The sequence below is a fragment of the Sinocyclocheilus rhinocerous genome, unplaced genomic scaffold (genome assembly GCF_001515625.1).
Source record: "Sinocyclocheilus rhinocerous isolate Xijiao unplaced genomic scaffold, SAMN03320098_v1.1 scaffold546, whole genome shotgun sequence".
NCBI classification, from domain to species: Eukaryota; Metazoa; Chordata; class Actinopteri; order Cypriniformes; family Cyprinidae; genus Sinocyclocheilus; species Sinocyclocheilus rhinocerous.
Window position 1 is genome coordinate 79,459 of NW_015661123.1, and position 26,920 is coordinate 106,378.

Sequence of the window (26,920 nt, forward strand, 5' to 3'; positions counted from 1 at the left end):
TCATTCAAGCACTACAAAAAATGTGTTTCTTCCTCAGCATTTTTGTTTTCCAGTACAAATATCTACACATTCTTAAATCAAGATATGTTTACTTCAGAAGGAAAATGACATCTGATATGAAGGCTTGTTTCTGAAAAATGGATCAGAATTAAGCAAGTTTTTGCATTGAACAAGAAAAAAATTCAACCAATGGGGACAGAAAAACAATCTGGAAAAAAAAAAAATTAATTAAAAAAATAAACCCCACTAATTGATTTGACACAAAATGAGATGTTCTGAATGTCTAAGATGCTCTTCTTCAATCAACAAAAGTGATTTATATGGCGAAGCTCAAAAAATGCAATGAATGTATCATAAAGTTATGACTTGCTCACTATATTCTTCTGAATGTAGCTTTCTGTGAGGACTCACATTCAGGCTGTTATTGACCGAAAATCTCTTTATGATCAACATTCATTCTGCATGTCGGTTTGTGTTTCACAAAGGAAAATCATATATGTTGGAATGATATGGGGGTGAGGAAATGTTTGAAAGAGTTTGATTTTGGTTGAACTATCCTTTTAACCGTGTTCACGTCTTACCTGGCACTTTCAAACGTAGCCGAGGGAGTTTTCCCATTGTCCGATCCTAACAAACCATACATCAGTGGAAAGCTCATTTATTCAGATTCAGATTCAGACTTATTTATTCAGAATAATAGATGTAATGGGACATTTTATGTTTAGTTTTTTACAGTAAATAATGTTAAATTTACAGTTTTTGAAAGTGAAAATGATCTTACAATTTACAGTGAAATAAAATACAAATTGACATTCCCAGAACTTGACGCTTCACATTTGATGGTTTTTCATGTTTCTTCTTAGTTTTTCCCCCCATGATAGACTGTATGTACATTATGATTTTATGTTGTTAAATTAATGTTTATTGCATTATTTTAGTGTCATTTGGTGTGTTTTAGTGCGTTTCTGAAAAATTTATCAAAATTAGGTGAGTATTTACATAAAACAAGAAAAAAATTCAGAAAATTCAGAATTAAGTTTATTTGACTTACCCTATTGGCAGATTTTCCTTGTTATGAAAGCCTGTTTCTGCCACAGGATAAGAAAATAAAAAAACTTGTAAAAAAAAAAAAAAACATCTCACAATTCAGATTTTTCCCCTCAAAATTGTGACATAAAAACTCAGAATTGCAAGATATAAACTATTTTTAAAAAGTCAGAATCGTGAGATAAGTCACAGTTAACTCTGTTATTAAAGGGGTCATATGATGCTTTTTTAAAGATCATTATTTTGTGTATTTGGTGTAACAGAATATGTTGATAAATGAATGTTCATCACATTATTTTAGTGTCATTTAGTGTGTGGTATATCATGATGGTGTTTTGTGTCTGTGTCTGACTTTCTCATTACCACTTGCATTTTTAAGGTGGTTGTGAGATTATTATAAAGGTAAAAAAAACAGTTTTTAGTAATTTGTTATATTAACATTATTTATGTTTATGAAAAATGCATTTAGTTGTAAACTATCTATAAAACTAGAAATGTTGCTACTGTAATTTTCTTTTTTTTACTGCTTTAACTTTCAGTTTGATTTCATTTGTCAGTTATATGTTATTTAATATTTAATGCTTCTTGTGTTTTTCTGGTGACTCTTATATTAAATGTGTAATGTTGGATGGAGTTCACGTTCAAAATCACTTTCCAAACTTGTTTCCTGTTTGCTCTCAGTTCTCAATTTCCTGTGAGGCTGTCTTTTTCATTGGTGCATGTGTGGGGCTGCAGCCAGCAGAGGATTTGTCTCGATCGATCTGCTATTTGAGTTTAGATTTCAAACATCGTACATAGTATTGAGACAGATGCACTTTTTTCAGTCCAGCAGCACCTTAGCCATCTGATAAGCTGACATCCGATCTCAGTCCAATTCAATTCACATCATCCACTACAGCGCTCCTGCAGCGACACTATGTGTGTGTGTGTGTGTGTGTGTATGTGTGTGTGTGTGTGTATGTGTGTGTGTGTGTGTATGTGTGTGTGTGTGTGTATGTGTGTGTGTGTGTGTATGTGTGTGTGTGTGTGTATGTGTGTGTGTGTGTGTATGTGTGTGTGTGTGTGTATGTGTGTGTGTGTGTGTATGTGTGTGTGTGTGTGTATGTGTGTGTGTGTGTGTATGTGTGTGTGTGTGTGTATGTGTGTGTGTGTGTGTATGTGTGTGTGTGTGTGTATGTGTGTGTGTGTGTGTATGTGTGTGTGTGTGTGTGTGTAAATATGTTAATTCAAAGCCATCACTCAGATTAATCAGGTCAATCTTATCTTTAGGCAGGAAAATTCATTCTGGGCTCAGAGGAAATTGAGGATATGTAAATGCATTTGATATCAAATCAACATGGCATTCAATCAGATAAAATTCTCAAGTAAACACTTGTGCTTTGGTTAAAGTGACAGTTCAGGTTGTCTTTCAAAATCTAAATGCACATCAGCAAAGCATCTAAGGTGAACCTGCAGCTAGTTCATTATTTAAACAAGAAGAGGCCATGTTGAAAGTCTTTTGATTTAAGAAAGCTGTTTCAGAAAGTTTTTTGAAAGAAATTAATAATTTTATTCAGCAAGGACACATTAAATTGATCAAAAGTGACAGTAAAGACATTTATAGTGTTACAAAAGATTTCTGTTTTAAATAAATGTTGTTGTTTTTTTTACATTCTATTCAAAAAATCCAGAAAAATAACATGTATCACGGTTTCCACAAAAATATTGTGCAGCACAACTGTTTTCAACATTGATGATAATCAGAAATGTTTCTTGAGCAGCAAATCAGCATATTAGAATGATTTCTGAAGATCATGTGACACTGAAGACTGGAGTAATGATGCTGAAAATACAGCTTTGATCACAGAAATAAATTACATTTTAACAGATATTCGCATAGAAAACAGCTGTTTTAAATTAAAATAATATTTCATAATATTACTGTTTTTACTGTATTTTGATCCAATAAATGCAGCCTTAGTGAGGATTTATATATATATATATATAATTTATGCATTATAGGGGAGAGTGTGGTGATTTGAGCCTGTGGGGAAGTTGAGCCACCCCTTGTTACTAGGCAACCTTAAACAAAATTGGTGATATGACCCACACATATTGGAAGAGTTAACCATTTTACTCACCTTGTGATGGAGAGAGGCCCATGGGATAATTTGTAAGTACATTTAGGTTCATAAAACAGTTTTTTTGCTGTTCAAAGGGATTTTTTTTGTCTTTATGTTCAAGGACTCATGCATCTGTGTCCGAACAAATAGACAAATCTGAAAAAATATCAATATAATAATATGATACAATTGATGATGATACAAGTTTGTTAAAATGGTCGGAGTGGGGTAGTTTTGCCGAACGTCTTGGGGTAAGTTGAGTCAGTGGCTCACCCCTTCTTATTATTATAAAGTACTATTTCTACATATTTTATTAATTTTAAACCAAAAAATTTTGATTTTGTTCTTTGTTTTGAACTTGATTTTCTTGAACTTGAACATTTTAAATAGGCCTTGTTTATGAAAATTGGCCATTGAAGTTTTATGAAACTGTATTTTCCTGCTATTAGCCTAGTTTTTTATGGTCAACTGCAGTCAGTTTTTTCTTTTTTTTTTTCATTGGTCTTGAGCGTCTTGAGCCACAGGCGAGGAAAATCCCTGGATGAACGGTCAGTCCATCACAAGGCTCACACATAGATTTTAAGAAGTCATTTTTATTGAATTTCTCTTCCTTTGATATAGCATGAGGTAAAAATGTTCAGTTTTACCTCAGCATAATCAATGGCACAGTTTAACTCCACGTGGCTCAAATTGAGCCAAGAGACCACTCTTTTTTTTGGAAAGCCATATTTTGAAAGCAGTTTATTTTAGATCCAATGTGATTATTCCCAAGGATGCACCACATCCTGAAATGTATGTACATATTTAAGTTGAACCCATTACTGTCATGTGCTCGCTTTAAACACACCGCAAATAAAAACTGGCTCAAAGCACTTTGCTCTCCCCTATATACATTTAGATTTATATGCATATATATATTTTTTTTTTCAAGTTTTTTTATGGTTTTGGTTTCAGCTAACGATAATAACCCTGGCATGAAGCTTCTTCAAATTTTCTTCTTCTTCTGTTTTTCTTTTTTTTTTCAATTTCACATAAACAATAACAGCATACGTGACCCTGGACCACAAAACCAGTCATAAGGGTAAATTTTTCAAAATTGAGATTTATACATCATCTGAAAGCTGAATAAATAAGCTCTCCATTGATGTATGGTTTGTTAGGATAGGACAATATTTGGCCGAGATACAACTATTTGAAAATCTGGAATCTGAGGGTGCAAAAAAATCAAAATACTGAGAAAATCATCTTTAAAGTTGTCCAAATGAAGTTCGTAGCAATGCAATAATTTTGACCCATACAATGTATTGTTGGATATTGCTACAAATATACCCCAGCGACTTAAGACTGCTTTTGTGCTCCAGGGTCACATACGAGTTTAGTTCAACTTAATACACTTTGCTATATAACCAGTTTTAATGACACCAGTTTAAGGACCCACCGCAGTGCTGACGAACAGCTCAATAAGATTCCAGAGAAATCACATTGTTCTTGTTTGAAATACACCACATGCTACATCTGCATGTTAACCACAGCAACACCGCTGCTCTGAGACCTGAAATGCCTGTGAGATGATAAACGCTCTCAGTCGTATCGCGGCACACACGCGTGTAATCACATCCAGAGATTCATTACAAACATCTCTAGCTGATCTATATTCCACCTCCATCCATAAAATACAGTCTTCCCTCTCTCAGCCTCCTCCTCATCACTCACGCGCGTTAGAAGAGAGAAATGAAGACATCTTATCTCTCCATCCAAATAACACCACCTAAGAGCCAAATTTCTATCACAAAACAGGCATTTTGACTCGAAGACTGGAGAAATGCTCGACTTAAAATCATTCATTAAAAGGCAAGATGAATGACTTCCAATGTCTAAAAGTAAAAGCAGAGGCTGGGTTGCATGTGTGCAATATTTGTGCTTAATAAAATATGACGGCTGATTTGTCAGCCGATGTGATGCAACAGAGTTTTGATGTTTTGAGTTTTGAATTTATTTTAATAAGTGAGTCATGCACATCATTAATGGACAAACTGTGCCTCATTTCTTTGCCTCGGGACTCCCATCACAATCAATGAACCAAAAGAAATCTTAATTTTCACCAAAAAACATACACTGACATTTATCTTCCTCTGAAGCGGCACAGATTTGATAAAAGCAATTTTGGACCATTCAGAGTGTGATTTTACACCATGACGATCTTTAACCTTTACCTATAATTCTGTATCACTGCCCTCACTATGTTTATTGTTATTATTATTATTGTTGTTGTTGTTTATGACAGTACAAATGAACATTAACAAAACTGGTGATGCGCCAAGTGCCTCTGGAATATTGTACATTATCTTTTATTGGACTGAAGAGTACGCAACTCAAAATACTCAGTATTATATGCCTTTTTACATTCCTGTTTTATACAACAGTTCTTTCTGGTTCTCGAATCTCAAATCCACTATAATTTTATAAATAATACTGTTTTTGTGTCACAGAATGTAGTTTATAGAGTTTTTTTTATGAGAGAATGTTCTTGTTTACGCTTCAAATATGCGGTTTGTTATTAAAGATTTTAAAAATTGCTTTAATATTTTCGGAGATGTGAGCTCCAGGGCGTCAGCGGGCGGTAGATAGAAATTTAATTTAATATAACAATATTAGATTTAAATGTTATTGGGGGAAAAAAAAAAAACTAAAACAACAACAATTTTCCATTTAATATTATGTTTTCTTCAAAAAATAAATACAGATTATAATTAAACCAGTCTCCTCTCTCTCTTTCTCTCCCTCTGTTTTTATATTGTATCTATATAATAATATTGCATTTAAATTTTATATATTTGATGAAATATAAGAATATCATAAAATTGATGAAATATAAGAATATCAATTTAAATCTTACTGAAAAACAACTACATCTCCCATTTAAATAAATTCAATTGAATATAAGTATGTTAGATTTCCTTTTATTATAACAGATTTATATATATATATATATATATATATATATATATTAGGTGTATAAATTAGAATATATGAGATGTAATTACATTGAAATATTACGTTTATAATTTAAAAAAAATTTAAATGTAAATTATGTTTTCAACTATAATACATAATATAATATACATAAAACGTGGTGGAAAACAGTGAAATACAATGCCACAAGAAAACCAAGTATGTACTGTAAGCTTCCAAAGCACAAAGACACATGATCAACAAACATAAGATGCATGACAACACAGCAGCATTAAATGGCCCAAAAGTGGCCCATCAGCCATTCCCTGCAGAGCCCTGAAATGAATCTGAAAGCCATGACAGCAGGAGAACACTCAGAGTGATTAAACTCTGCTCAATAAAATACTGCTTCAAATGCACATTAACAATCTGTCACAATGTTGTCGTTTGAGGCCCTGCTACGCGTCTGCATATATGAAACAATAATGTCTAGCTGCCAATGGACATAAACAAGATGCAGTCGATGCACAAGATCAATATATGATGAGTTGTAAAGTCTCTTTCACATGTCAGTATAATAAAGTGTCTGGTAGTCAAATACCTACAGTGTGCATATGTGTGTTTATTTGAGCTCTGGGATGCACAGTTCATGTAGTGGCTTCATGCATGCATACTAGAGATTAGACAGCGATGCTTGATTATTCACAGGAGACGCCACTGCAAATAACTGAACACTTTATGGCCATCTCACCTGTGCTCATCTCTGACAGCAAACCAATGGGGAAGAGAGGAAGGGTCTGGTGCAATTTCGCCCACAGCCAAAAGAGCAAATATAATTTTCTTTTCCTGAGTGCAATCTATATATTGAATCAGGGTTGGTTCGCTCTCAAAGGACCATCTGTTTGCTTTCAGATTAGTTGCGATATCTTTGCAGAAGGGCTTTTTTATGCTTTGTTCATAAAATGCTTTTGTAAGAAGTCCTCAGATGGGAAGTGCTAAGAAATCCTCCAGCCAGATCGTGATGCTGACCGTATTTCACAAGGTTATTCAATGCATTTAGTTGCACTTAACTTAATGAAATGCAGGCGCATATGAAAATCAGCTCAGTGTTTCCCAAAGGACATGGAAACCACACACACACACACACACACACACACTTAAGACCATTGATCTTCATGGTTAACCTAATAATGTCTACATGTAGCAATGAATTCCATTGGATTGTTATTACACTACATCATTCCCATTTGATCCTCTCACAATGCCTGTGTGTCTGTGTGCATGACAAACGCAAGGCTTATGTTAAAGATTCATTCATATGAATCACACGTGTGTGTTATTTTTTGGACTTTGCATGTGAAAAAAAAGATCTGTGGTGTCAAAAAAATTAATGCATATTACAAATAAATGTTAAAAGTCAGTAATTTCAGACTACATCACATCTGAAACATCTGGGATGATTTGTAAACTTCTCAAACCCTTAAGTCTGGTGTGATGTTGATGAAACGCAGCAGAGAGAGAGCGGAGAACATTTTGGGAGATGCAATTTATGCATGATGCATGCATTCACCCTAAGATCAGAATCAAGATGTAAAGAATGGATGAAGAATGAAGAAGATTTAACATAAGTGGATGTTAAAGTGAGCAGCGCGGCTTTAGAGATGAAACACTCTAGTGTCGCACAGAAACGTGTAGAAGATTTACTTCTGTGACTCCGTACTAAACACAAATCCACTAAACTTGAAATGGTTAAATGGGTCATGAGTGTCTAAAAATATTTTTAAAATAAGGCTTACAACATGTGCCAAGTTCTTGTATTAATGTTGGTTTCATAAGGTTTTGTTTTAAAATGTTTACAAATATATTTGACCTTTTTTCAAATATGAATTATTTAATGATAGTTGCACCACATATTTTACAACCTAATTTATAGCCTACATTTTATTTATTTATTTATTTTTTAATAAATGTAAGATTTATTTGAACTGCATTTAAATTGCCATGTATTTTGGATGACACACTTTTAACAAACTAATAAACGTAATATGATGCATGTTTGTCAGTCATACATAAATGAAACAGGTTTCTGTAACAGTACTAATAAACTGAATGTGTTTTAAATACACAATAACCAGGTTTATATATTTATTATAAATAAATCATTTTTCAGGAAGCGTTATTATGGACTACGGGCTTGTATTTTAGCCAGAAGCGACGGTTTGAAGTTTAAAATGCAACCCAGGGTCATTGGAAATAACGTGCTTGTGGCAACATTTCTGCAACACTGATATTACATATACCTTACAGCATGTTTCACAGCAGTTTCAAAGTGAAATGTCCATTAAGTGGCGCTAAAATGCGCTTTCAATGCGTGACCGTAGCACATTTTTATCATGTTGGTACAGGCACGTATTGTTTTTATTGCGTTTCTTCAGGTAAGTATTGCAGTGGCTCAGAATTCAAATGTCTGGGGAGTATTGCTACAAGGTTAATGCTCTATCATGTTGTTTTTGAATGAACTATTCCTTTTAGCGGTTCAGGCTGATTTAATTGCACGTTGAACACATTTTTACAGAATGTATTGTATGAGGAATATCAATAGAGCGCTGCACTGCAAACACTGTAATTACGTCCTGACAAAAGTAGCTGAACTTCGGCATCAACGGCTGACAGAGGTTACAGCAGGGCTCTAGAGCAGACAAAAGCACACTCCTTAGACGTCTATCAGCTTATTTCTGTCTTCTTCACTTCAGTGACATTTAACATGAAGGCAATTTTGCTCTGCAGACATTTGACCTCCACACTGTGAATAAAAGTCTGCACACAAAACCACAGTCTTCTGCAATCTAAGAAGTTTTCTGAGTAATGGTAATAAAAGGCTCGAGGCTTCATACCATATAACGAGGACATTAAAATACTCACAAAAAAAAAAAAACTAAAATTAAAAAAAAATTAAGATATATGTATTTGCATTGCAAACTGTGGATTACACAGTTTCAACATAAACTAACATAATTAATGTGATGCATATTTGTCAGTCATATATATTAAACATGTAACAATTTCTGTAATAGTACTAATAAACTGAATGTGTTTTAAATACACAATAACCAGGTTTAATCTAATATATTTAACTGAATATTGCTTGTTCCACAGCTAGCCATATTTCAACCATGTTCATACTTATAACTTAATATATTTCCTTGCTTTTACATTTAACAGATGCATGCTGATTCTAAGCAATGTGAATATAAATGCATTTTGAAAATATGATTATATAAATAAAATCAAATATGTGCAAATAGTTGGTAATAAACTATGGCATCATTTATTTGAGTGCCGAGATCCGGTTTATGCATAACTGACAAATATGCATCACCTTAAGTTTATTTGTTTATGTTGAAATCCAAATGCATGGAGATTTTAAATGCAATTTAAATATATAAATCTTAAATGTAGGCCTAGATGCTTCATTCAAGCCCTTTAACTTGGCTGTCTTGGAGTTTGAAGCACAGCAGGCGTGATGTGCAGCAGGAATGCAGACACACTGTTCAAAGCAGCACATGTCGCTTTGTTTCTGGTAGAAAAAGAAAACTGACTTCTGGGAGAGAAAATAAGCAGAAAGCAACAGAAGGAGCAATGAAAAGCAAGATAAAGACTCTACAAAGCCCGCTGGGGTTTCACTGCTGCTTAAGAACCAGCAAAGGAACCTAATGAACCCACTGGAGGAAATTAAGCAGGCAAAGCCTTGCACCGTGCCATCAGGAGGAGAAGCACTCAACTCAACCTTATCAAACATCCAGACTGCAGCAGAAAGCAAATCCACATGTGTTATTTTCACCAAAGTGCATCAGAGCTTCATTAACATGTCAGAAGAGCCTTGTGGCTTTGCAATCAAGATCTGAGGTTAGAAAGGGCCACAAAGAGCTGAGGTAGAGCTCGGCCATCCAAAACCTCCAAATGTCTCTTTCTGATCCTAATAGCACATCCCAGGATTATTCGAGGAGATGTTGATTCTTTTTGATTCTCTTCCTATCTTTGATGTGACAAAGAAGAAGATGAAAGTCGGTGCTAATAAGGAAGTAGCGAGCAGCTCATGTCCCGTTTTCTCAAACACTCAGTAACTGAGAAGAAATGGTTGTGCATCGAACATTGAAGAAAGTAATGGGAGGTCTTGATATCATGGGCTCAACTAATGATGATGCTCTTGAAGGCACATTTTTAAAATTCAACATATCTAATGTCTAAGGAAGCACTGAATAAAAGAGACACTCAACTGAAAGTGAAGTAAAATCCTAGGAGGACTGCAAGATAACTTGAACTTATTTAAATGCAATTAAAAAATGATGATTAAAAAAATTATAAATATTGACATTACTTTTATTTACTGAACCATAACCGCCATATTATATTATAAAAATAGTCTGAGCTAATTTCTGGATTGTTTTTCTATAAAGTTGTCTAGTAAAAATGTTGTACAAGCTGAAGTCTTGTCCACCAGACACAAATCAGACATGATTCTTAACCCTATAAAGCCTGACACGTGAAATAATAGTCATTTATAATAGTCAAAAAATAGTTGTTTTTAGGCTATTATAACCTTTTACTTTGCTACCACAATAACAGCTAAAACAGAAGAATTAATAGTGCTTTAATTAAATTATGAGCTCACATTTATGCTTCTAAATACCGGGCACATTTATTTCCATCGTAAGTGCCTCATCATTAACTCGACTGTAATGACTCGCCACTAACTCGATTTTGACGAGTTTAAATAATTTAATTTTGTGGTAATTAACATTAAGCCCAATGCTGTAGATCCAGACGACTCGGCGATTCATTGTGATGAGACTTAATGCCAGAGGAATAATGAACGAATAATAAACAATAAAAGTGCTGCAACATCTTCAATAAAACAGAAAAATGTATGATTTTGTCTCTTTTTACTTTAACTGTAGTAGTCTGTTTTTGTTACTAATATTTTTTTTATGCCGTGCACTTCTTCAGACCCTCTTGTGCACCTGTCCTGGATGTTGAATAGAAATGCACATGCAATTCCATTCACATTCATCTTTCAAAGAAGAAAAGTGCATGAAACCACTTTATAACGGCGGACTACAATGTGAAAATGTACTGATAACAGATCACTACATCTTTGAACAGGCAACACACAACTCAAACTGACACGAAACGACTCTGGTTACCTGCTGACTTGATTTCGCTCGTGCTGTGAGGGACATTTAAAGTAACAGGAGCAGCACAACTGCAAGACCACCATCTCGACTGATGAGAGACCGCATTTGAACTCTGTTAAGTGTGATGAGTTAATTTACTGGCTTTGCCAAGTAATACTTCCTGTAATTTTGAGGAGGCACACTGTGAAGGTAATCTACAGAGATCACTGTCAAAGTGCCTTTAAAGAAACAGAGACTATTAAAATGCATGAAATCCTAACGACGCTGCATGACCACCAGCATGGATATCCATTACACTAGGGCTGTTTTTGGCTTTTGCAAAATGGATGAAGTTAAACAGAGGTCTTGGATGAAGTATTGATCAACTGATCATTTTGTTGGCACACAAAATCAAAAACTCATTTTGAAGCATCTTTAAAAAAAATATGCTGATTTGCAAAAAGGCCTAATATTACCAAATTTGACGATGCTACATTTAAACATATCAATAAAAACTTTCCATCATGTATAGTTTTTTTCCCACAAAATACTGTAAAAATTAAAACATTTCAAATTATATATACTTTATGTATGTATCAGCTTATGCACTTATCAAATGACTTATTTTAATGACAAAAAGTATTCAAAATGAATCATATAAGTTATAATATGCAGAAGAGTAGGAAAATATGGTCAAATACTCCATTTAATGTCAAATTTATAAAGGTAAAAAAAAAGTCTGTAATATTCTGTCACTGTTTGTATGTAGTAAAATACCCACATATGTAGCAGAAATCATCTGGATCATGTTTGCATTTTTTTTTCTGTCACTGGCCATAATTTTAACCTTGAAATCAGGATTAGGCATAAATAATGTCTTCAGACTCATTCATAGATGTGAAAACAGGCTGAGAATTGAACAAATAGTTACAGTCTGGCTCAAAATCAGACGGGAATCATGTCTTTGTGACCATTTTTCTGCTGATTAACGATAATACAAGACCTTTTCACCTTACAGGTGGCTGTCGAAAGCACAAATGCTACAAAATGAGTCATATTATGTAAGAAAATGATGACATGCTCAAGCAAAACAGCCACTATTTTTGGAATCAGCCATCCAGAATTTGTAAAAAAAACAAGTATTGGATTTCATTCAGTAAATATGATGCAGGGCAGCGTATGCTCAGCATTATAAAAAAGGGTAAAATATTCCATATGGCATGCAATTTTGCATCCAATAAGAAAAAAAAGAAGAGCTGAAAAGATGCCAAAATACTGATGTACATCTGGACAATAAAAAGCATTTAAAAGTGCAGGTCATCAGCTTTTAAAGCTCTAATGTACTGCTCACATCACTCAAGAGAACTAACAGTGCTTTTGACCCCTTCAGGGAGGAGTTTTTGAAGCTACAGCAGCAAATGAATGGATGTAAAGGTGCATTCTGGACAATGGCTTTGAGCTTCTCTCACACTGACCTTTTCAAGACCAAACCGGCCAACAGCACTTTAGATCCCACATCAGAGACCTGAGGGAAAGGTCAGCTCATCATAATGTCACGGGACGAGCTGAATACAACTACACACGACTGTACATGCACCATATAGGGACTGAGCTGATCTGTGCGGAAAACCAAGACCATTTGCCCTCAATGGCTGGACAGTTGGACAAATTAAGGTTCAAAGAGGCAAGGCTGTAACAGTAAAAAAGAGAGAATGGTTGAATTAAATGCCGGCACATTCCACTGGACTGTAATTTATAAAATAAAATAAAATAAAATAAAATGATCATATGAAATTTAATAGCTATTTATTTATTTTGAAATATTAAGCATGTATAATCTGTTATAATCCAGCTGCATTTATTTGATAAAAAAATACAGTATAAATTTTGAAATATTATTAGAATGTAAAACAGCTGTTTTCTATGTGAATATCTGTTAAACTGTAATTTATTTCTGTGATCAAAGCTGTATTTTCAGCATCATTACTCCAGCCTTCAGTGTCACATGATCTTCAGAAATCATTCTAATATGCTGATTTGCTGCTCGAGAAACATCTCTGATTATTATCAATGTGGAAAACAGTTTTTCAGGATTCTTTGATGAATAGAAAGTTCAAAAGAACAGCATTTATTTCAAATAGAAATCTTTTGTAACATTATAAATGTCTGTACAGGCACTTTTGATTAATTTAATGCATCCTTGCTGGATAAAAGCATTAATATCTTCCAAAATAAAAGACTGCAAACTTGTCGCCTGGTTCTGATGATTCATTTTGAAAAATGCTTGACAATATGTCCATTTATGAGAGTCTGCTGGCTCAAAAAAGCACATTCAGGCTGAAAAGAACAAACTAAGAGTCACTGTGTAATTAAGTGTGGAAAACATCTTGTGCCTTACATACTTTCACTCTTGAAAGCGCAGCTGGTGGTGGGTTTGTAGGTCCATCAGCAGTCAAGACGTCTGGGAGAAGTGTGCCTGATTTCAAGGACAGCTGGGTCACTCTGTGCCAACATGCGAGCGAACACACGCCGCAGACAGACGGCACTCAGACTACCTGTCATCTACATTCACCTCACTCACGCTGCTCAGGAACGATGAAAGCAGAGCAAAGAGATCGGAGCACGAATGATTAACAAACACATCAGGGAGAAGCAGCCTCTCAGTGAAAGTGCTGCTGAAAGCAGCATGGTGCAAATGCAAAGGAGAAGGAGGGGATGAAAAGCACTGGAGCTGGAGGAACGAGACGTTTAAAATGTCATAAAAGCAGCAGGGTTTCAGCAGGGATCAGCAGACGGGAGCCGCATGTCATTCAACTACAAATAATGATTATCTGTCACTTTAACAGACTTGGTTGTTCATTTTCAGTCATGCTCTGTTTTTATTTTAGACCATTTCATTTCTGAATGCACAGTATACACAGTATACATAAATTCTTTTTTAAATGTTTATATATAGAAAATTATATAGTACACACATAAAATGTATTACATTTATACCATATATATTATAATAAATACATAATACATGTTTATAATACTTAAATATAAAATAAATATAATATTATAATATATATTATATGCATATGTATGTATATATATATATATATATATATATATACATAAATTATACATATTTTTCATTTTAAAATGTTTATATATGAAATTATTCATTTATTTACATTCATAATAAATGTACATTATTTTATATTATGCATATAATATTTACATATTTTATATATACACACACACACATATATATATATATATTTTTTTTATATTTACATCCAAAAGGGAAAGAAATATCCTTTTTTAACTCTTTCCCCGCCAGCGTTTTTGCATTTTTGACGATTTTCAGTAAAATTTCATGGCCCCCAGAATATGTTTTTGTATGAATATCTGAACATGCAAAACATCAACACTTGAATGTAGGTAAGTTTTGTTAAAAAAGCAACATTTTGAGCAATTTCATCAACATCATACTACATCTGGATCAGATTCAGTACGATGATCAGAGCAAAGATGCAGTAGATGGTTTCCATCAGTACTCCCAAAGCTTGCACAGGCCTTTACCAATTTCTGGATCGACATTTCACTCAGTTTTCATTTATATGCTGTTTATTGTTGATGATCACATTATTTTTCATATGCATATGCTTACATATGAGATCGCTCGTTTCTGCATCTTCCTCGCCTGTGTTTTTGATCGGCACTTTCTAGACTCATTCAGGAGATGCGTAATAGCGCCCCCGAGTGTATAACAGTGAAAACACAGAAACACGGAAAATTCTGTGTTTGGCGGGGAAAAAGCTAATGCACTGATGTCTACTGGAAGAAGGTTTTCCACTATAGTCGTATGGACTCACCTGCGATATATCTGCTCCGCCTGCAGATGGCGCCCGTCTTTGAGCAGCTGAACGTCGTTGAAGAGGAGCCGGATCATGCCGTCGGCTTTGTCCAGATCCCTCTCCAGCTCAACCGTGTGCTGCGCTGGTTTCCCGGCACTCAGGAGACGGATATCCTGCAACAAAAGTCAAAGTCACTACAATGCAAAGTTTATACAGCAACTTCATAGTTTACACTCACATTTGTGACCCTGGACCACAAAACCAGTCATAAGGGTCAATTTTTCAAAATTGAGATTTATACGCTGAATAAATACTCTTTCCATTAATGTATGGTTTGTTATGATAGGACAATATTTGGCTGAGATACAACTATTTGAAAATCTGGAATCTGAGGGTGCAAAAAAATCTAAATATTGAGAAAATCATCTTTAAAGTTGTTCAGATGAAGTTCTTAGCAATGCATATTACTAATCAAAAATTAAGTTTTGATATATTTACGGTAGGAGATTTACAAAATATCTTCATGGAACATGATCTTTACTTAATATCCTAATGATTTTTGGCATAAAAGAAAAATCAATAATTTTGACCCATACAATGTATTGTTGGCTATTGCTACAAATATACCCCAGCGACTTAAGAATGCTTTTGTGCTCCAGGGTCACATATTATAATTATAATACAGTGTATATAATACAAAAACAATGCATATTATATACATTTATGCAATAAACATGAAATGTCATATGTATGTAATATGTATTATAATATTTATGGTATAAATTTTATGTGCACTATATTTATGTATATACATTTTTCCTATATATAAACATTTAAAAATGTATACATACAAAATCATATTCAATGTATGTTTATATATACAATCCCAGTAAGTGTATGTGATCCCGAATAGACCGGTGTCAGACTGCATCTTGTTTTAAATGAGCCTCAGTTCACCTGTCCATAAATGTAGAAACTCTCTCATAAACAATGCGTGCTGCACACAGGTGTCCTGATCGAAAGCCTGTCGCTTTGTCAGCATGAAAATAAACATATGCAACTCATGTTTCAGTGCGGGATCAAATCACCGTTTGAAGCGCCTGCCATCGGAAAAGGTCACATGCAGATATGAATAATTATGCGACAATGCTTTCTCATAGGATAGGATTTCTCATAGGACAGGCCACACAGGCTCATGAATGATAGTGAGACGGATGATGTTGAGTCACTGCTGACTTCAAACCCGGAAGAAAATCCCTCCACAAAAAACCTAAATTAAACTCTACACTACCAGAAAGTTGAGACACACATAGAGAGGTGTGCTATAGAAAGACACATGTGGACATGAATAACGGAGGAATATAAGAGGAGACGAGGAGAGACTCACCGGGAATGTTGTGTATGGTGATGGCCAGGATCAGCAGAACGATTCGCCTCCAGCTGCTTCCTGTTTGACCGCTCACTTCCTGTGCTGTAGGACTCAGGTCATGCTCCTCTGTGTGGCCGGTGTTGAGACCCCTGCGTCTCTGATACACCTCTCCATTCTCGATTTTATCTAAGAGAAACAGGAACTGCATGTCAAACATCTTCTCCAACATCATTTTTTTGGAGAACGCCACATTTCAATATGCAAATTACACAAACCCTGAAAGGATCAATAAAACAATTCATTAGTCAGTATATAATCACACAATCTGAACAGGGCTGTGAACCTAAAAAAAGCTGTAAACTAAAAAAAGAAAATGAAAAGACGTTAAAACGGCTGATAAAATGAGACCTCTCGGGGCTGACCAGCAACATTTTCTAACGCAATTTCTTTCACTGACCGTTTGTTGAAGTCAAGCCACATTAACTTAAATAGTGTTTTATACAATACAGTAAAAAACTGGAAAATAACTGTGTTAATACTGCAAAAATCATCAATTATGAAACTAAATTTCAGGTCTGCAGAATGTTTGCCAGCCAGCCAGACAGACAGACAGCCAGACAGACAGACAGACAGATCGACAGACAGACAGACAGACAGACAGACAGACAGACAGACAGACAGACAGACAGACAGACAGATACATAATTACTATATTGTATGTAGTACACATATATTTTATATTTTTATATTTATATATCATTGAAAAAAATCGTCAACTATAAAACAAATTGATTTTCAGTTGTTTTTCCAACAGCAGACAATAGTGTCAATATTCAGCTTAATTCAGTTCAATGCTGATTGAATTTATTTCAATAATTTTGTTTATGTTGTGCTTGAAAAGACCTTGAAAGTGAAGGAAGAAAAAAAAAAACTTTTGTTTGTGTGTTTCAGGCCTTGTTTGAGTACCTTGCTCATAAAATGTGCCGATAAATTGATCAAATCAAACACAAAGTGCAAGATAAAATATTAACTAATCAGTTGTTTAGTCTCAGATTGAGCCTGCTGAGTTCAATACATCCAATAAATCATTACTGTAGTCTCATTACTGTAGTCTCATTACTGTAGTCGAATTGTTTTCCCTTGATCAATATGAAGACACTGCTAATAATCATCAGAATGTAAAAAAACGAACGGCTCTTTTCAAAGCTGACCTGAGCTTTTATCTCCTCAAGGAACCCTCAAATCTCCCACTGTATTTATCACAGCTTTTATCGCTACTTAAACGTCAATTGTCAAATCATTTATTTCCTTCGCTATCACTATAAAAAGGAGGGAAAAAATGTATCGGGAGTGCATCTGAAAGTCCACCAATTACCCATCACTTTAGAGCGCAATTATGAATGCATGCGGTGAGAATTAGCAAATAGAAGACAATGACACTGATGACCCTCAATTGTCCTCACTGAAACACGTCTCTCAATCACATAATGAATGCAGATTACTTGGGCTTAAAGGTCATGAGGAGCACATCCGTCATGTGTGATCGCCGGAGCACACACAGAAAAAGACTGGAGGATTTTCAGATGAGGGCTGAGGTGAGTTCACATGCGGAGTATGAAACATCATCACATGTGAATTAATTATGAGGGAAGGACAACATGCGAAGGCCGAATCTCTTCATGAATGATAACGCTGTTATAATGGCCAGATAATGGCCAGATACAATAGTCCAGTATCGAAATTTCCTCTGCAGCAAAAATTTTTTTCAAAATATGTTGTATAGCCATAAAATGAAAGCAATGTGCATTTCATGAATATTCACTGAGAAATTATGGTAACACTTTACAATAAGGTTCCATTTGTTAAATTTAGTTAATGTGTTAACTGACACGAACAAACAATGAACAATACATTTATTACAGTATTTATTAATCTTTCTTAATGTTAGTTCATGAAAATACAGTCGTTCACTGTTAGTTCATATTAGTTCACAGTACATTAACTAATGTTAACAAGCACAACTTTTGATTTTAATAATGCATTAGTAAATGTTGGAATTAACATTAACTAAGATGAATAAATGCCGTTGAAGTATTGTTAATTCTTAGTTCATGTTAACTAAGGTTAACTAATGAACCTTATTGTAAAGTGTTACCGAAATTATAGTATTAATTAATACAAAAAAATAATACAATTAATAAAGATAATTAATAAAAATAAAATTAATAAAATAAAGTACATAAATATATAAATAGAAATGTGGCACTTTAGGTTGCATTTTATTTAATAATTCAACTGGAGCAAGTTGCAGAGCCATAAAATGTAACAAGCAATGTGCATTTAATGAATATTCATTGAGAAATAAAATAAAATAAAATAATGTGGCACTTTTATTTGCATTTTATTTCATAATTCAAACGTAACTAGCAATGTGCATTTCATGAATATTCATTGAGAAATAAAATAAAATAAATAAAATAAAATAAACGTGGTACTTTTGTTTGCATTTTATTTAATAATTCAACTGGAGCAAGTTGCAGAGCCATAAAATGTAACAAGCAATGTGCATTTCATGAATATTTATTGAGCAATTATATAAATAATTTAAAAAAGTAATACAATTAATTTAAAAATTATTAAAATAAAATAAAATAAACAATTAATAACCACAGCAACTATGCTGCACAGCCATAAAATGCAACATGCATTGTGCATTTTAATAAATATACATTAAGAAATTATAGAAATAATGATTTTAGAAAATAGTACAGATGTCATTTCAGCCTCAGTGAGGCTTAGTCCTGCTTTAATTAATGAGATGCAGGGTTATTATCATTAACCAGAAGCCAATCAAATCAAATAAAGAAAAGAATGAATATATATATATATATATATTTAACTGGAGCATAAAGCATGCCACAGATGAGCGATAGAGAAGATATTCACACTGATAGCTGAATTAATTGCAGATTCTTAGATGAAAGCCTTAGATGAACAATAATTTGTTGTAATTTTTTCAGGTTGGCAGCCACAATATCTCTAAAATTAATAAATAATATATCTGAAACGGTCAAAACAGTCTGTCCAAAACAGCTACTTTGTCCATTATAGAATCTGAACTGAAACTTTATTTGTACCGTAAAATCCAAAATGCACATTAATTTAGCTTAGATCTGCTTATGGAATCACACGATGAGTGATGCTGCTGCCTGGATGTTGCAGTGAAATACAAGACTGTGATTTTTAGGTGTTTGCCCATGCAAGCATCACTGGGATGAGGTTAGGTTGCTTTTGTGATTTCTTGTTCAGTCAAACAAGTTCACACTCAAATCTTTATGATACTCTGGTGCCTAGATATGACTCAGTTGTTCCCTTGATGTAAGTATATGTCATTTTCTGCACTTGTTTAATCGTCTGCCAGGTGAAAATAGTTTAGAAAATTAATAGCACACCCTTCACAAGCCATGCAAATTGAGATATCATTCATGTTCACAGATTGTCTTAACAATAATTAGTTGTTTCATGGATTGTAGCATGCAGAATTGCACTCAGGAAAATAAAACCACTTTGCTATCGCTTAATAAGCAACTTAATAAGCATCCAGTGAATCCATGCAAACACAGGCCTGATACTGTCCACATCACTAAAATATTAGTGACAATATAACAGTGTGGCATAAACAAAAAAAAAACATATCTTCAACTCAAACATATTTTGATTTAAAGGTCAGAACAGCGTGCCAGAGAAGACCAGGCTGCTATTTGTGTCGATCAAATTCTCTCCACAGGCGTCCGGTTTTTCTGTTGATTACAGCTTGTTTGCTGGTTTTCTTGACAATATGCTAATGTGTGCTCTGCAGCTACATCCCATATCACGGATTGATTTGCATATGCTTGGTTTGGCACCAGGAGGCTCAAATCTGTCTTCAGCAATCAGTCACAAGGCCTTTTCAAAACAAATTATACTTGCACAATATGCGGCGTAAAGAGAAAGACGAGTATGTGACAGTTTAATAACTTGTTGGCCTTGAAAAATTTGTGATAACTGAAGTATAAGGAACTAAAAGTGCAAAAAAAAAAACAAAAGTTGTGAAGATAGCATGTCAAAAATCCTATTAACTTACAAAAGTTTGAGGTTGGTAAGATTTTTTATGTTTTTGAAAGAAGTCTCTTATACTCAGTAAAGTTGTGAAAATACACAGTAAAAATTGTGAAATATTATTACAATTTAAACTAGCTGTTTTCTATGTGAATATCTGTTAAACTGTAATTTATTTCTGTGATCAAAGCTGAATTTTCAGCATCATTACTCCAGTCTTCAGTGTCACATGATCTTCAGAAATCATTCTAATATGCTGATTTGCTGCTCAAGAAACATTTCTGATTATTATCAATGTTGAAAACAGTTGTGCTGCACAATATTTTTGTGGAAAAATAAATATACTTTTATAGAAAGTATAAAAGAACAGAATTTATTCGAAATATAAATCTTTTTGTAACATTATAAATGTCTTTCCTGTCACTTTTGTGTCCTTGCTGAATAAAAGTATTACTTAAAAAAAAAAAATAATAATAATAACACCCCAAACTTGGTGTATGGTAATTTATAGGGCTTTAAAACACATGAAATATTACATGTATTTCTATACTTACAGTATATGGTCTTTTATGCCCTTTCTGGAGCATGACAGCTACTGTCTACTTCCTTTGCACGACATTCATCCCGACATCTTTTGTGTTCGACAGAATAAATAAAGTCACATGAGTCTGACTGATATGCATTTACAGATATAACACACTGATCCTGTCAAATACACTACAGCTTGATTCACTGCAATGATTTTACCCAAAACAAAGCAGGAGACATCAGCACCCTCTACTGGCCGGCTGTGGCCCGCTGGGGCATTTTAACCCAATTCAGGGCCACTGTAATGCCAATCTAATCACATGCACTTTTACATAAACGCCCACACACACACACACAGTCCTTTCTTATATTTTCCCTCAACTCCTCCATCATATGCAGGAGATTTATAGAAATCAAACCGTGCATACTCCACTGGCAGTGACTGCAACACAACATTTGCCACTCTGAATATTTTACACCGGTTATGAGCTTGCTGAGCTTTTGTCTGCGAGTCCAAGATCCAATCATTCAAATGCTGACATTACAAGCACGTCACGTATACATGTATGGCTAGAAAACCACACAAGCACTGATGCTCTCAGCTGGAGACAGACTCGAGAGAGAGAGAGAGAGATCTTCATAATTCACCTCACAAATGTCATCAGAGGTGTGTTTGATTGAGTACAGTACTGTACAGTATATCAAACACTGAGAGAGAGCATCCATCTCTGTCAATCCACTATCATATGATGAATATGATGAAGCACCATGTGTCAACTTGAGAATCTGAAGTCAATAAAAACAAAATTCTGACATTCAGTGCTCTGCATGCTTTAATATGTTAATTAACTATCAAAAAATATAATGCATTATATTATTAATAGTTATAACAAATTATAAATGTATACATAAACTATTATATTAAATATTACTAAATATAATATTTAATATAATAAAATATAACTGATTATTTTAAATATATATTTTTTTTACTTCATATGAGTTACTGCATTTAATTTTTTTTTTATAAATTTATAAATATATTACATGCTCATTATATAATAATAATATAACTTAAAATATTTAAACCATTTGACTTCATGTGACATTTATTTTTTTATTAAATATATAAATACATTATATGCCAATTATATTATATAATATAACTTCATGTAACAGTTATATATTTTATATATAAATATATTACATGTGAATTACATTATATAACGTGGCAATTATTTTTTGTATAAATGTATAATAAATATATTGCATGTCCAGTACATTATATGATATAACTTATATATTAAAAATACTATTACTACATGTGACGTTTTTTTAATAAATAAATAAATACATGACATTGTATAATATAACTTAAATATTATAAATATTTTTACTTCATGTGACAGTAATTTCATTTTTAATAAATATATAAATATATTAGATGTCCATTACATTTCATAATATAACAACCAATATTTTACTTCAATTGACAGTTATTTATTTTTTAATAAATACTGTATATTACATCTCCATGTAGCAGTACTTAAAAAAAAAAAAGAAAAACAAAAACAATTTGCCTTTGAACTGTCATTAAACTCTTAAAAAATAATAGTTTTTTATCTGACAAGAATTATCAAACCTAATATCTAATATCTCCCAAATCACATAATGAAGACATAAAATGTTTGCTTTTAATATTACATTTATTAATGTATAAAGTAGTCGTCCTGTTGACTTTTGAATGCTAATGATACGACAGCATGACCTTGATAAACATTTCATTTTGGTAAAATCATTTTGGTTCATCACGAGTTCAGAACACAAACAATAACATGTTAATTTTTTTATTTATCTAAAGATTTATCGGCACTTAAAGACAACCTCTGTCTGACAGAATGCTTAAAATCAGAAATAAAATAAAAACCTTCTAAAATGAAAAAGGCATCCAGCCCCAAATAGCGGTCATCATAACACAGCGGGCTTGTGGAAATTGATCATTTCCATCTTATATCCCTATCTTCACGTCACCATAGAAACGCTCGGCCAGCGGTCGCAGTCAAACCCAAGCCGACACGCAGCTTGAATAATCATGCTTACATTCATACTGTATATTCATCATGTGTCGGCAGTAGCAGTCTAAGCGTGCATATTCACAGAATCACTCCACCAGCATATGCGCTCCATAATGCAGCACGAGGACGGAGGCGACTCACGAAACAAACCGCACACGCTGCTTTAACCTCAGCTCACCTTATCTGCCGTTTATGCGAGCAGGCATTGAACAGCAGAAACGCTCCACATGCCATTATGAAACAAGCACACATTCATCAGAGCTGCTGTCGTTCCGAAAGAACACGGTGCTCTGGAGGTTTCAGCTCTGTATTTCTGATTGTGTCTGTAGGAGTCTGCAGTCCAGTTTATATTCAATTAAACTAAACTACAATACATTTCATGATTCCATAACGACCAAAAAGTACATTTTAGTATTTGATGCATGGTATATGAAACATTTACAACCTGCTGAAACTGAAACTACAAAAATATGAAGCAGCACGACAACATTATCAACACTGATAATAATCAGAAATGTTTCTTGAGCAGCAAATCAGCATATTAGAATGATTTCTGAAGATCATGTGACACTGAAGACTGGAGTAATGATGCTGAAAATACAGCTTTGATCACAGAAATAAATTACAGTTTAACATATATTCACATAGAAAACGGTTATTTTAAATTGAAATAATATTTCACAGTTTTTACTGTATTTTTGACAAAATAAATACAGCCTTGGGACTGACAAATTCATTTTAGTTTTTGATGCATGGCACTGTATAAGATACAGCTTGAAACTTAACTAACAAAGTTTTTACTCTATCACTGTTAGTTTTTGTTTTGAGATTTTTGTAGTTTCAGTTTATTTCAGGCTGTTTAACAGTATTATTGCTAACTAGTGGCATTTTCATGTTTAATGCATGCAGGTTGTAAATGTTTCAAGCTTTATTATATACACTGCTGCTCAAAAGTTTGGGATCAGTAGATTTTTAATGAATTTTAAAGAAGCTCATCAAGGCTGCATATATTTGACCAAAAATACAGAAAAAACAGTAACGCTGTAAAATATAATTACCATTTAAAATAATGGTTTTCTAATTTAATTTACTTTAAAATATAATGTATTCCTGTGATGCAAGCTGAATTTTCAGCATCATTACTCCAGTCTTCAGTGAAATCATTCTAATATGCTGATTCATTACAGTTTTGCTGCTTTTTTTTTTTTTTTTTGGAACCTGTGATACTTTTTTCAGGATTCTTTGATGAATAAAGTTAGAAAGAACTGCATTTATTTAAAATAGAAAAAAAAACTTTTCTAACAATATAAGTCTTTTTCATCACCTTTTTATCAATTTAACACATCCTTGCTGAATAAAAGCATTCATTTCTTAAAAAAATAAAAAAATACTGACCCCAACCTTTTAAATGGTAGTGTATATTGCTACAAAAGATTTCTATTTTTAATAAATGCTGTTCTTTTTTAACTTTTTATTAATCGAATTATCCTGAAAAAAGTATCACAGGTTTCAAAAAAATATTAAGCAGCAAAACTGTAATAAATCAGCATATTAGAATGATTTCTGAAGATCATGTGACACTGAAGACTGGAGTAATGATGCTGAAAATACAGCTTTGATCACAGGAATAAATTATATTTCAAAGTATATTAAATTGGAAAACCGTTATTTTAAATTGCAATTATATTTCACAATATTACAGTTTTTTCTGTATCTCTGATCAAATAAATGCAGCCTTGATGAGCAGAAGCATCAAAACCAAAATATGAATTGATGTTTTACTAAAAACGAATGAAAAAACCAAACAAAAAAATAAAAAATTCAAAAAAACATTTTGAGTCCAGCAATGCAGTTAATTTAATTATAATAAATGGCCAATATGATGCTATTTGACATCATATGATGCATCATGCACTGCACAAATTTACAGATGCTTTCCTCTGCATTCTAGCAGCAAGATATTTCAAGAATGACACTGTATTGTTTTGTGTTCAGGTTTTCAAAAGCTATCCTGTTACACAGCCACCAACAACCACTTAACCTCCAGCTGTCAGTGTGAACGAGGCACAGCTTTTATCGCTCAATGCTTTACCGTGTTGCATCTGGTCAGAAAACGGTCACATGTCATTGACTGCTGTATATACTTGCACAGCGTTAAGTCGACAGACACAAACTGAAAACACTCACACACACACAGCCCTGACCTTCAAACAGCTAGAGCTGTCAATTAATAAGTGTTACTTCCCAGGGACTTCAATTCTGTCTTTTATGCTGGACTAAGTGAAAACGTGTGTTTAGAGAGGGGTTAGGATGAAATATTCAATGTGTTCGATTTTGCTGTATTTGGCCGAGTTATTAGTTAGTTTCTATTAAATATGACTAATTATTAATAAATATTCGATACACAATAAATCAATGATAAAAAGCATTGCAGGTATCAATATTAGCATGTAGGCCTTTTAAGTTCTCAGTATCAGAAGAAAAATATTAAAAGTAATATTACATTAATGTTACATATTAATTATTTATTTTATTAATTTTCAAAATAACTATTCAAATTAATCTATTATATATATATATAGTTAATATTATTAATTCTTATTGTTGTTATTATTACTGTAATTAATAAAGTTAACTAAAATAAATAAATAATAAATAATAATAATAATAATAAATGAAAAATAAAACAAACACCACAATTACTAAAACTTTAAAATAAAAAGATAACAGAATATAAAAATATATAATTTATGTTTTATTTGTTTGTTTGAAAATCCTTTGTGCCATTTGGTAATTGTATACAAATAACCACAGCACCTTGATTTTGATGGCATGCATCACCATTGCGAATTCATCTCTCATCATCAGGGGCTTATGATAAGACAATCATAATACCTCAATAATTGCAAGAACCGATTACTCAAGATCTGGCATCTCAAGATCCTCTCAGTTTAATAAAAAAATCCCAAGAGACAATTATTAAAAATATTATTGGTAATGCTGAACGGTTTCCTGTAGTCTCTGTGAAAGGGCTTCTTATGGCCATAACCACACTGCCGTGTTGAGTATCCAGACTGACTGCTTCACGCTCTCCATCAGAGACTGAGAAACACAAGTCAGCTGGCCGTGAGCGATCAAACACACAGGACATGCGCGGCTGTCTTTCAAAGGCCAGCTCTGTCCTCAAGCACCTGAATCACCTCAGTCGTGTGGGAGCGGGTGATAAAACACTGCTACGGCCATCACAACCACTCAGGCCATTCACATTTACACACTTTTGGTAAATCAGTTGTTCTGAAACAAAGAGGATTTCAAAGGGAAACCGGCCAACTATCAACTTCGTGAGCGAATTTCATCAGTCGTTTTAGTGGCAGAATAAAGAAGTTCAAAACCTCACCGTCCTGAATTTTCCTTCGTGTACTAAAGCTTGGCATCAACTCAAATGTGTTAAACCTAACCACAGACAATTGACTGCACTGATAAACTGCTAATGCAAGAAAGAAAAGAAGGTTGTGATATTCTTCATGAAGGATTTAGATGAGGGAATCCATCAGAAACTGAGAATGATCGACATTAGCAACTTGCTATCTATGAGCGTTTTACGCCTGATTAAAGCAAACAAGCTCATCTTTGATATTTCAATGCAACTGACCATGAAAGCCATTCACTGTGGGATTAACTAGAAGAAATACTTCTCATACTGAAATAACCCACTCATTTTAATTCTATA

The 26,920-nt window shown here is 33.5% G+C and overlaps 1 protein-coding gene across 1 annotated transcript in view; it reads right to left on the reverse strand.

The window, feature by feature from the left end:
- Positions 1–26,920, reverse strand: part of LOC107726258 (zinc transporter ZIP11-like) — a 113,690-nt gene that overhangs the window by 20,998 nt on the left and 65,772 nt on the right. The window contains exons 6-9 of the mRNA XM_016535789.1: positions 16,455–16,675; positions 15,139–15,293; positions 12,859–12,965; positions 582–627 (exon numbers count right to left, since the gene is read on the reverse strand). Of these exons, the coding sequence (XP_016391275.1) occupies positions 582–627; positions 12,859–12,965; positions 15,139–15,293; positions 16,455–16,675 (529 nt within the window). The remainder of the gene's footprint in view (positions 1–581; positions 628–12,858; positions 12,966–15,138; positions 15,294–16,454; positions 16,676–26,920) is intronic.